The sequence below is a fragment of the Mustela nivalis genome, assembly GCF_964662115.1.
Source record: "Mustela nivalis genome assembly, chromosome: 16".
NCBI classification, from domain to species: domain Eukaryota; kingdom Metazoa; phylum Chordata; class Mammalia; order Carnivora; family Mustelidae; genus Mustela; species Mustela nivalis.
The window spans coordinates 2,119,450-2,132,173 of NC_139035.1; the positions used below are offsets into that span (position 1 = coordinate 2,119,450).

At 35.5% G+C, this 12,724-nt stretch overlaps 1 protein-coding gene across 8 annotated transcripts in view; it reads right to left on the reverse strand.

The window, feature by feature from the left end:
• Positions 1–12,724, reverse strand: part of KIFAP3 (kinesin associated protein 3) — a 176,477-nt gene that overhangs the window by 93,822 nt on the left and 69,931 nt on the right. For all 8 annotated transcript variants that reach the window (XM_082702692.1, XM_082702693.1, XM_082702694.1 and 5 more), the window contains 2 exons: positions 11,733–11,911; positions 2,567–2,729 (listed from right to left, as the gene is read on the reverse strand). In XM_082702692.1, coding sequence (XP_082558818.1) covers positions 2,567–2,729; positions 11,733–11,911 — 342 coding nt within the window. The remainder of the gene's footprint in view (positions 1–2,566; positions 2,730–11,732; positions 11,912–12,724) is intronic.

A 12,724-nucleotide genomic window follows, 5' to 3' on the forward strand; every position in this document is an offset into this window, starting at 1 on the left:
CCTCAACTCTATGGTCAAATAATCTTCGACAAAGCAGGAAAAAAATATCCAGTGGAAAAAAGACAGTCTCTTCAAAAAATGGTGCTGGGCATACAGCATACACAAAGATAAACTCAAAATGGATTAAAAACCTCAACGTGAGACAGGAATCCACCAAAATCCTAGAGAAGAACATAGGCAGTAACCTGTTTGACATCAGCCACAGCTACTTCTTTCAAGACATGTCTCCAAAGGCAAAGGAAACAAAAGCAAAAATAAACTTTTGGGATTTTATCAAGATCAAAAGCTTCTACACAGCAAAGGAAACAGTCAACAAAAGAAAGGGACAACCCACAGAATGGGAGAAGATATTCGCAAATGACAGTACAGACAAAGGGCTATTCAAGATCTATAAAGAACTTTTCAAACTCAAAACCCAAAAAACAATCAAGTCAAAAAATGGGCAGAAGACTTAACAGACACTTTCCCAGTGAAGACATACGAATGGCTGACAGACACATGAAAAAATATTCATCATCAGTAGGCATCAGGGAAATTCAAATCAAAACATTGAGATACCACCTTACACCAGTTAGAATGGCAAAGATTAACAGGGCAGGAAACAACAACTGTTGGAGAGTATTTGGAGAAAGGGGAACCCTCTTACACCATTGGTGGGAATGCAAGTTGGTGCATTAAATATTATATTTTATGTCATAAAACTTACTATCTGTTAACAAAATATGGACTGGGTATCTTATAAGTAATTTCCTCCAAATCTTTTTAAAATAATTTTTATAAAAGTAGGTCATTCGATACTGAATAAACCAGATGGTCTATGAAGTCCTATGAGATAAGAAGTATGACTTATTCATCTGCATACACTGAGAATCTGACCTTGATACACAATTGATCACAATTCTGCCAGATTTATTAAAAAGGATGCACATGAACTCAATTCAAAGCCCCATCAGTTCTGCCTTTAAAGTTTTCTGTTTCCTTGTTAAATGCATTGCTTTGTTTCCATTTATGGAACCAATTTTTGAAAGTGCTCCTCAACAGTTTCTTCTACAATGTACAAATGTTCTTGGATTGACTGATGAAAGTTTTTCCTATTCTGAGAAAAGGAGTAAGAAATAAGTTTCCTTAAGTATTCCTCTATTTTAAGGGGAGTTGGAGAATTAGATATTTAAATTATAGCTCTGCCTACTCTACTTAATCATGGTCTCCTTAATATAACTATCCAGTGTCGTTTATTATAGTAGTTAATAAATCCAATTTTGGCAGCAGATACAACTGAGTCTGAATGTGAGCCTTGCCTGAGTAAAGATATCAGATAGTGATTCCATGAGATAACATAAATAAAAGTACACAACAAAACGACTGGCATAGTAAACATTCAATAAACATTACTGCTAATATTATAAAGAGCATACTGATGATATCAATGACAGATCATGTTCATAGGTATTAGATAGCTAAGAATAAACAATTTTTAAAAAAGATTTTATTTATTTATTTGAGAGAGAGAGGGCACAAGTGGAGAGGGGTAGAAACAGGGAGAGGGACAAGCAGACTTCCTGCTGAATAGAAAGACCAACTCAGGGTGCAATCCCAGGACCCAGAAATAGTGACCTGAGCCAAAGGCAAGCACTTAAATGACTGAGCCACCCAAGTGTAGCAAGATTAAACTTAATTTTAAGTCATTTCCTACTATTCCACTATTATATTGGTAACTGCTAAAAAAATTTGAAAACATGGCAAAAGCTACCAAAAAAAAAAAAAAAATGAATGAAACTGCAGTACTGAAACAAAGGAACAGAGTCTTAAAAAGATGTGTAAGAATTTGTTTTCTGATTTAAAAAAATGGCATTCCATGTAGAGCAAAAAAGCAGGTGGATAGGCATAAAAGAACTTGTTTAGGGAACTGTTTACAGTGTAATATATGTTCAGTATAAACACAGTATAAAGTATATGCTGGGGGGTAGCAGGTGCCTTTTTATAAAGACAATGAACAGATCATAAAGGACTTTATACTCTTGCGAGAAGCATTAAGGATGAGCACAAAAGTTAATTCTTGAATCCATCCATACCATATAAATATCTCACAAACAGCTAAAAGAAAATACTGTATTATTAACTGAATCTGCCAGTACAATATTTTTAACTCAGGCTACCAAAAATTGCCCTTTTGTATAATAACAAAAAGGCTGTGGCAATATGTGTGTTCAAAAGTATGGTAGAATATAAGAACTTAAATGATACCCACTTTTTAAAAAAAACTGTTGAAGAGAAAATAATTTTTCCTTCTTGCTTCCTTGGTACTTTTATATTTTCAGTTTAGTTTCACTTTCACATGCATAAATGAAGTCAGAGTGAAAAAAGTTTCTATTACATTTCATTCCATGGCACCAGAAATCGTAGCACATGTCACTTTTCATTCATTCAGCTTATTTTTAGTACTAAGTTCGCAATCAAAGAACACAAACTGAATGATCTCTGCTCAGTAGACTTCAACACAGAGCTCAGTTTTCCAACGGTATTGGAGATTTGAAGCAACACTATCATTAATCTTTAAAAGGCATACCTAGGAGTGCAGTGAGTTTGGGAAGCAGCCCAACTTGTACCATCTTATTCCTCAGTCCTGTGTCAAAGGATAAGTTCAGTAAAAGCCGGAGGGTGATATTCAGCAGATCTTCGTGTTCACAAGGTATCATTTTTACCAGTTTTTCAACAATATCCATTTCCACCTATGTAATATAATACAAATGCGGTGAGGTTCTGCTGTACAATAAGACAAAAAGATTGCAGATAATAATTTTTTTATTATTTTTCTACCATCATCTGTATTTTATAATTCTGTGTTAATCTATTTACTCTCATTTCAATCTACAAACTTTTCTAAAATCAAACTTTTGAGAAGAAAAATACATTTTTCCACATCATCCCTTCCTTCCTCAACTTAACAGTGTCAACTGGAAGAAATATTACATTGGGTTCTTGAAAACACATTACTGAATGCCACCTATTAAGGGCCAGGCCCTGTGCTAACTCAAACGAGGTTCCACAATCTACAAAGAGCAGAGAAAGAGAGCAATAATAAATGTAATAAAAATGGAACCCATGAAGTCCTCTGGAAGCAACATGGAAGAACCTACTAAACTACTTAGAGGAGTACAGAAAAGATTTCAAATTAGGAAGTTTTTTAAAATGTGTAATAACTTGATCCCTGGTTAAGAAAGGCAAGGACAATCAAAGAAAAAGCCAGTGCATAGGCACTTAGGCCTAAAAGTACTGGGGCACGGCAAGTCTTTGGTATGGACGTAGTATAAAGTATAAGTTGGGGAGTGACAGGAGTGTATTAAACTGATATTGGACAAATCACAAAAAGCTTTTAATGCTCTTCAAAGAATGCCTGAGTGATTTTAAGTCCAGAGGGTGATGTGGTCAAACTGGTGGCATAAAGATAAATGTATCAATACGTATGGACATACATAAATACATGCATGAGAAGAACAGACACAAATTAATAAGGGGGCACTATATACAGATAGACTGAAACAGGCAGAGATCTAAAGTAGGTACTTAAGAATATCTTGCATTAGACAGGTCTATGTAATTAAGAAAGGACAGAAAGGCTGAAGAGGAAATAATCCAAGGAAATATGGCCAGAGCATCTGAGTGAGAAGTGAAGAGAAAGCGCTGAAGATGACTTTCAGGTTTCTGGCTTGGTCAATGTGTTGGGGGTCCCCAAGACTACCCCGGGTTTGGTAATTTGCTAGGACTCAGCATATAGTCATCTTCATAACTGCGATTATACTGAAAGGATGCAAAACAAAATCAGAAAAGGGAAAAGGCACATGGAGGCAAAGTCCAGAGGTGAAGCCTCTTAGAATCCTCTCCCCATGGTCACACAGAATGGCTTCAGCACTGAGCTGAGGCTGAGACTCAGTGCCCACAGTCTCTACTGGGGGCTGGTCACATAGGAATCCTCTACCAGCACAAACTAAAATTCCACACCCAGCAAGCCAGTAGGTGTTCAGCAATAACTACATTGCTTGTGCAAACTGTTCAGGCATAGTAAACTACCCTTATCCATTAGGGAATAGTGGGAACACTCCTAAAATCCAAGTTCCCAGATGCCAGTCAAGAGTCAGCTTCAGGAGAAGGTCTAAGGAGATCTGTCCCAAGTCCTTCTTTGCTTGTCAATATGGTGGATATTAGTTCATTAACTAAGGTCTATAAATTGAAAAGGTGTCAGACAAACAGGACAAAAAATTATTTCTGTCATATTTAATCTTACCTGATATTCAATGGATATTTGAAAATCTTACAGAACTCAGGAGAGAAGCTGGTCTATAAGTAACAGTTTAAATTCTATGACAGGAGTCAACAAACTATGCCTAGTGGGTCTGATCTGGCCCACCATCTGTTTTCACACAACCTAAGAGCTAAAAATGGTTTTGACTTCTACACTTTTAAATGGCTGAAAAATAAATCAAATGAATAATATGTCATGACACATGAAAAACTGAAATTCAAATTTCAGTTTCCATAAATAAAGTTTCATTGGAGGACAATCCTATTCATTTGTTTATACCCTATAGCTGCTAACATGCTAGTAGAAAACAGTAGTTATGGCCATTTACAGAAGTTTGTTGACTCCCTACTCTAGATGATTATAAAATTATTTCAACAGAACTTGATTTAGAGTGAAAACACAGAGGACAAAACTTATTTGGTAATCTAAGCCTGTATTCATATTTCTTTTTTTTTTTTTAAAGATTTTTATTTATTTACTTGAGAGAGAGAGAGTGAGAGAGAGCATGAACGAGGAGAAGGTCAGAGAGAGAAGCAGATTCCCCATGGAGCTGGGAGTCCGATGCGGGACTCGATCCCAGGACTGCAGGATCATGACCTGAGCCGAAGGCAGTCGTCTAACCAACTGAGCCACCCAGGCGTCCCTGTATTCATATTTCTTAAGGTAGCAGTCCGAATAAGTTGTTTATAAAAATATCTCACATCTTTGTTACAAAGGAATGGCTAGAAAGGAGAGAAATTCTTAACACCTATAGATGTTTCTTTGATCATTACCAAAAGACTTATAAATAATCTTGCTCTACCTTTTCTTGCATTGGAGGTCTAAAGCATTTATTTATACCACCCTTGACATATATTTTTTTTAAGATTTTTTTTTTTTTTAACTTATTTTAGAGAGAGAGAGAGTGCGCGCACAAGCAGGAGGGGCTGAAGGAAAGGGAGATAGACTCCATGCTGAGTGCAGAGCCTGACCCAGGGTTCGATCTCACGACCCTGAGATTATGACCTGAGCTGAAACCAAGAGTTGGGCATTTAAATGAATGTGACACCCAGGCATCCCCACCCTTGCCATATCTTAATTGCAATCTTTCATTGACCTCATAAAAATCACATTACTAGTTGAGTCCTCAATGTTCCTTTCTCCTCTCATTCTATGCTAAGGAGTGAACACTGATTTTTTTTAAAGACTGAATTGACAAAGAACAATGATTCTTCCTTCAAACCTCTATCTCCACAGTCATACTATAATCACATCCAGAGTTCTTCATTAAAAAGTACAAATCCATTTCCAAAGACTCTCTAATTTTGGTTCTCCCTTTCTCCTAGTTTAAGCTCCTAAGTACACGGGGGCAATCATTCATTTGTTAACTTCCTAAAATTTCCACAGGGCCAAGGACAAAAATTTATCAAATTTATACAAAACTCTAATTCTATCACTAGCTTCACTGTTTACTATGAATAACATCTTTTCTAGCTCTGAGGAAAAAAACCTCCTGGATGAACAGAAGATATTTAATGTTAATTGAAAAGGTAGAGGAAAGAGTGGTCTAGATGGAAAAAAAACCAGCATGTGCAAAGATGACCTGGAAAATTAAGCATTCAAGGAACTCTTCAAAAATTATCCTTCTGACTACAAAGTGGAGAATGTATTGGAAGGAGGCCAGAACAGAAATAGTGAGATAAATTAACATGCTATGGAAGTAGTCAAGTAGAGGCATTAGTGATTAAGAAAAACAGGCAGAACTGTGTGTCTAACCCTATGCTGGACAGGGTGGGAGATATAAAGATGAATTAAAAAATACTTTTTCTTTTTTTCTGAAAAAGAAAAAGAAAAGTAGGCAGAACCTCAAAGCTACTCTTAAAATGTAAAAATCTGGACAGGATGTGGGTCCCAACCTAACTGCAAGAAAATTCCACATATAAAATTATAACTTAAAAAATAACTACCAGAGAGCTAAGGTTGCCAGGAAACCAACTGGCCTGATATATAAGGAAATAGGCACCCTCAAGGAGATAAGAGTCATGAGCCTGGTTTATTCAGAGCCGAGCCCTGGAGAAAAACAGAGTTGCCACAGAACTGGGAAAGTCGACTGCATGAAAAATTTTAAACAAACTGTTAACGGTCAGGTGTAAAGCAGCCTGACTACAGTACTGGGAAGCTGCCGATGCTGAGAGTTTGCAACCACTTGGCAAGGTCTTTTCACAAGAAATACTGGGGATAGGACAGGATATGGAAGAAAACTTCCCCCTCAGTAGAGTGGGCCTGGTGGAGGGGAACTGCTGCCACCGGGGAAAAGGCATAAAACCCTGTCCACATCTTTTTCTCCTATTTCCCCTAAAAAACAGAAGACTTAAAAGAAGCTTAAACACTGCCACATCCAAAACACAGGTGAAGCCTCCCTGCAGCTGGGGAAAAGAAACAGAAGAAACCTCCAGAGGAGTGGTGTTGACTGAGGACTTAGGCAGCCCCACTGCTGGGCTAGCAACTGTAACTATGGACACAAGACCAGGGTAAGACTGACCTAAAGCTAAATTAGAACAACAACTGACCTTGGTACCAAATTAGCAAAAGCTGAGTAACAAGGAATAGCAGCACATTGTTGGGAAAGGGTTAACATGAAGTGAGAGGTCCTCTTTGAAGCACAGATATATCGGGAAAGTCTTAAGTGGAGGGTGGAACATGAACACTGCGAAACCCTCTGCACTGGAAAGACAAAGTCATGTACATGAGTGTGAGCTCATAACGCAGGGAGGGTAACCAAATACAGCTAAACTCCCAACAAGAACGACTTAACCTCAAAAAAAAAAAAAAAATGACTTAACCTCCCACATAAAAGGCCTAGGAAAAAAGGTTTGCCCATTTCCAGACATAAATAGTGTTTATCTCAATCTCGATTCAGCTAATGTGGTATGTAGCTTTCAATCAGACATTATGATACATGAAGAGCAAGAAAACACCCCACTGCAGGCAGTTAGCATAACAGACTTAGATATGACCTGTATAATAATCAGAGGATTTAAAACAACATCAAGGAATTATTTCGTAATAATTTAAATGATTAATATGTTTAAGGCTCTACTGGAAAAAATGGATAACATAAATGAACAGAGAATTTGCAGAGAGAAATATACTAAAATTAAACGGAAATGTTAAATATATTAGGAATAACATGGAGGACATTAGAAGGAAGGGAAAAGTGAAGGGGGGGATTGGAGTGGGAGATGAACCATGAGAGACTGTGGAATCCAAAAAAACTGAGGATTTTAGAGGGGATGGGGGTGGGGCGATGGGTGAGCCCAGTGATGGGTATTAAGGAGGGCACATATTGCATGGAGCACTAGGTATTACACGTAAACAATGCATCTTGGAACACTACATCAAAAACTAATGGTGTACTGTATTGTGACTAACAAAACAATAAAAAAAAGGAAATGTTAAATACACACACACACAAACACACACAATACAGAGATAAAGAAAACCTTCATGGGCTCATTAGCAGATCCGATATAGATAATGACAGAGTAAGTAAGCCTAGAAGTCGGTCAACTGAAATTTTCCAAATTGAACCCAAAAAAGAAAAAAGAAAAAGAGAGAGAGAGAGAGAGAGAGAGAGAGAGAGAAGATGAAAGGAATAAAACAGTAATATAGTATCTCAGAGCCCTGAGACAATATCAAATGGATTAACATGCATAAGCAAAATCCAGTAGAAGATGGGCAGAATGGCACAGAAGCAATACTTGAAGAGACAATGGCTAAGGATTTTCCAAAAATAATGAAAGAATCAAACCATGGATATAAGTTCAAAGAACCCCAAGTAGAATACAACACACACAAATATACACTTATGCCTAGAGAGACATATGTTCAAATTGCTGAAAAGCAAAGATGAAATCTTGGAGGCAGGTAGAAAATAAAACACTCATTACATACAGAAGACAAATATAAGAATTACATTACACTTCTTGTCAAAAACTGTAAAAGTCAGAAAATAATGGAGTGATATTTATAAAGTATGTCAACTTAGAATTCTGAAAGTCCCAAGATTTTACTTATTTGAGAGAGAGAGAAAGAGAGAGCGAGAACAGGAGAAGTGGAGGGTCAGAGGGAGAAAAAGACTCCCTGCCTGATGCAGGGAAAATAAGCAATCTAAGGAATACGTATCTTTTCTCTTGTTCCCCTTAAAATCATATTCTAATAGGACTTATTCTTTTTGTTATATTGTATTTATTTAGTAAATATGCAAACATAATTTAAATCATTAATTGACTTTTTTAAAGTGAACTAAATTTTCTTTAAAATATAATAACTCTAGGGGCACCTGGGTGGCTCAGTGGGTTAAGCCTCTGCCTTTGGCTCAGGTCAAGACCTCATGGTCCTGGGATCGAGCCCCACATCAGGCTCTCTACTCAGTGCGGAGCCTGGTCCCTCTCTCTCTCTCTGCCTGCCTCTCTGCCTACTTGTGATCTCTCTCTCTATGTCAAATAAATAAATAAAATCTGTAAAAATATACACATATTAACTTTAAAACACAAGGTCAGTGTCAGTTCAACATCAACAGTAAAATGAACACTTTGTTTGGACAAATAACACAGCCTCACAAATATAGCAACCATTCCTTCTCTCCGCCCCTTTTAAATAAAACCAACACAGGCCTCATCTGTTATTAATTAAATCAAGTTATTATTTTTCTTTTAAAATAGCAACAGTATGCACTGGTTGTTATAGCAAACTTAATAAAGTAACTGGAAAGTTTTTAAAAAATTAATTTGCAGTAGATGGAATGTGAAATATGTATCCTGTAGTCCAATCAGATGGTTAAACACTAGACATAGCCTTCTAATCATCTGTTTCTGATTGATAAAAGCTCAGTCCCAAAAACTAAATTTAGTAATTGTCTCAACATGCAATGCCCTTTCAATTCTATGTCTATAAAATGGAATTTGTAGTTAATTAGTACTTTTATTCAGTATTTTCTATAAAGTTTATCAACAATCTATTAGCAAATTTATTTCAGCCCTTAAATAATTCTTTTTCAATGTTTCTGGAAGCCAACATCTAAAAGTTGCTTACTACTAATCTTGCTAAAAATGTGTGTGTGTTTTGTGTGTGTGTGTGTGTTTAACATAAAGACATTTTTTCCCTCCTCTGGGAGCAGAGAAAGAAAAGGAAGCCAAATACCTGCAGACATTTCTTTGAGCAAATTACGTAACCTCTGATTTTCTCCTACTTCATCTGCAAAACCAGCTAAATCTAGACATGTATGTAAGGTCTAGTCAAGCTCTGAAGATTTTTTTTTGTTAAGATTTTATTTATTTATTTGACAGAGAGAGAGATCACAAGTAGACAGAGAGGCAGGCAGAGAGAGAGGGAGAAGCAGGCTCCCCACTGAGCAGAGAGTGCAATGCGGGGCTCGATCCCAGGACCCAGAGACCACCACCTGAGCCAAAGGCAGAGGCTTAACCCACTGAGTCACCCACGTGCCCCAAGCTCTGAAGATTCTGATTTTATACAATGCCTTTAAATAAAATGCATTTCCTCTCCAATAAAAGATGAAATGCATACCATCTATAGTAAAAATCTGGCTAATTACATCATTTTTATGACCTTGGATGAATGACCTTTCTTGAACCTCTGTTTTTCCTTCTCAATAAAAAGTTAGATTTGATGAGACAAGTTATATGGTATCTTTCAAACCTAAGGTCTTACCAGAAAATGATTTTTAATAATAATTTTGAGATCATTTCTGATAGAATGAACAAGTTTATTTCCTAAATACAAATTCAAGAAAACATAGTAGGCACATGCTGATGGCAAATCAATCTGAATTTTGCAAACCTACTAAAGTGAACTTAATCTAAACATGTAAATGGAAGAAAACACACTTCAACTTATAGCAATTGGAAGTAATTATTTAGCTTCACTCTACTCAAGAGTGTGTGTGTTTGTGTGTGTATCACCATCTCATCATATTCTTAAGATCAATGAAAACAAAAAATATGTTATTATTCTAAATAAATTCAATCTTAAAACAGTATCAGGAATACCTGAAATTATATACTAGTAATGAAAATTACAGATAGTAAATATCTGTGGTTAAAATAAAATATTTATTTTATTTTTCATTTATTTCAAGTATCAGAATTCAAGGCACTTATTAAATCTGACAAATGAGTCTCTGATTTTTCAAAAAGCATGCTGTGTCATACAATGAGCGTAAGGTACTTCCTAGTTCATTTAACTTCAAAAGAAGAAAACAGAGCAGGCAGAAATACTCTATGTTTAGATTCTCTGAAGGAGAATCCACTTATACCAGTAATACACAGTCATATAATGACCTGTATTAGAATATACTTCTAAAATGTAAAGGTCAATGATCTAACAGTTCTATTTCTAGGAATCTAAAAAATTAATCAGAAATATAGACACCAAGGGGTGGCTGGGTGTGTCAGTAGGTTAAGTGTCTGCCTAAGGCTATGATCTCAGGGTCCTGGGATAGACTGCCTGCTCAGCTGGGCTGGGGGGTGTCTGCTTCTCCCTCTCCCTTTGTCCCTCCCTCTGCTGATGTACACACACGCTCTCTCTCGCTCTCTCAAATAAATAAATAAATAAATAAATAAAATCTTAAGAAAAGAAATACAGACAATGATGCAAATACAAATGTGTTCACTCAGGTATTATTTATGATAGCTGTAATTACAAACAACTTAAATATCTGAAATCGACTTATGACTAATATATGAACTATTTAGTGTAACAGTTACATTAGACTTTAATGTCATGAAAAAAAGCAGATAACTTTTATTCTATCTTTACATTATTTCTGAATTGTGTATATTTTTCAGAAGGAAAAATACTATATACTCAACTTGTATTTCTTAAAAACCATTGTATCAACACAATATAAGATAGCATATAGGAACCTACTATAATAATTCAAACAAGAAAATTAAGAGGGTATAAAGAAAGAGGGCATGAACTAATACAACTGCACTGAGAATAGAAAGAAGGTATAAATTCATGAGATACTTAAGGAGAATCAATAGGTTGTGGCTACCAATGGAATGATAGGTCAAAAAGGAGAGACTGGTCTAGACTGTAATTCCACACACTAATAAAGGAAATGTAGAAGAAAAAATAATATAAGGGAAAATAATAAGCCAAATGATTCTGAAGCAGTATCTTAAATTTAAATTACTTTTTACATATTATTTTTAATATGGAAAGATTCATCCTATGCAATACATTAGGAAAAAAATTTTATGCAGGTAGTTTGAATGAAGTGGGATACGAACTAATTAAGGAATATAGTTCCTAATGAAGCCATTTAAGTGAGTTACTGCTTCTGTAAAATTTTCATTCAGAATTATCTCAGTAGGGGGATAATGTGTTTATTTTTATCAAAACATTCTAACTTGAAAATGTAAGTTACCATATCATTTTTATTCTCCATGAAAATGCTGAGTTTCTTCAAGAATGACACGACTAGAATAAGCAGCTCAAAATTGTCCCGATCAAGAGCCTTCACCAGCATGTGAACTATGTTCTTGTTCCTCATCTTCAGTTCTGTACGTGTGTCTTCAGCAAGATTCAGAAGCAAATAAAGAGCAACTGGAAGAGTAAAATGGATGAGAGTTAAATGACTGGCATATTGAATCAACAATTTAATAAATCATTTCTACTAAGCACAGTAACAGATGCAGTTCTAAGAAAATAACATTATTTTGAAAATTTTAATTTATTATTAATTGTCTCATTAGGAAACATTTGTTATTACTGAGAAATATATATGTTATATAAAATAAAAACTATATATATATATAAATATATATATATATATATATATATTTATATATATATATATAATAATTTTCTTATGATGCTGAGGACACAAACCAAATTAAGATAATGATTCTTACCCTCTTAGAGTTTAGAGCTTAATAGTAAGCAAATGGCATTAAAAGTATATGTTAATGAATAATAAAACAGGGAGACAGGGGAAAATAATTTTATACATGTAGAAAACAGGGTAAAACTTCAATAACTAGGAGCTGCTATGTTAAAAAGAACTATAATCTAAGACCAAACTAACAGCAATCAGAGGGGAGGTGGATGGGTGATAGGTTAAACGGGTGATGGGGATAAAGGAGTGCACTTGCAGAGATGAGCACTAGGAATTGTATGGAATTGTTAAATCACTATATTGCACTCCTAAAACTAACACTGTATGTTAACTAACAACAACAAAAGAACTATAATCCAAAATGTATAGTATAGCTAGAACTAGGTATGAGGACACTAAAATCTATTTTACATATTCCAACTGATTTTCTGATAGTTACAACAGAAAACGCCATATGGAATTCAGTAACACAACATTATACTAGACAAAGTGAAGGCACTTTGTCTTCAGAGTGAAGACCT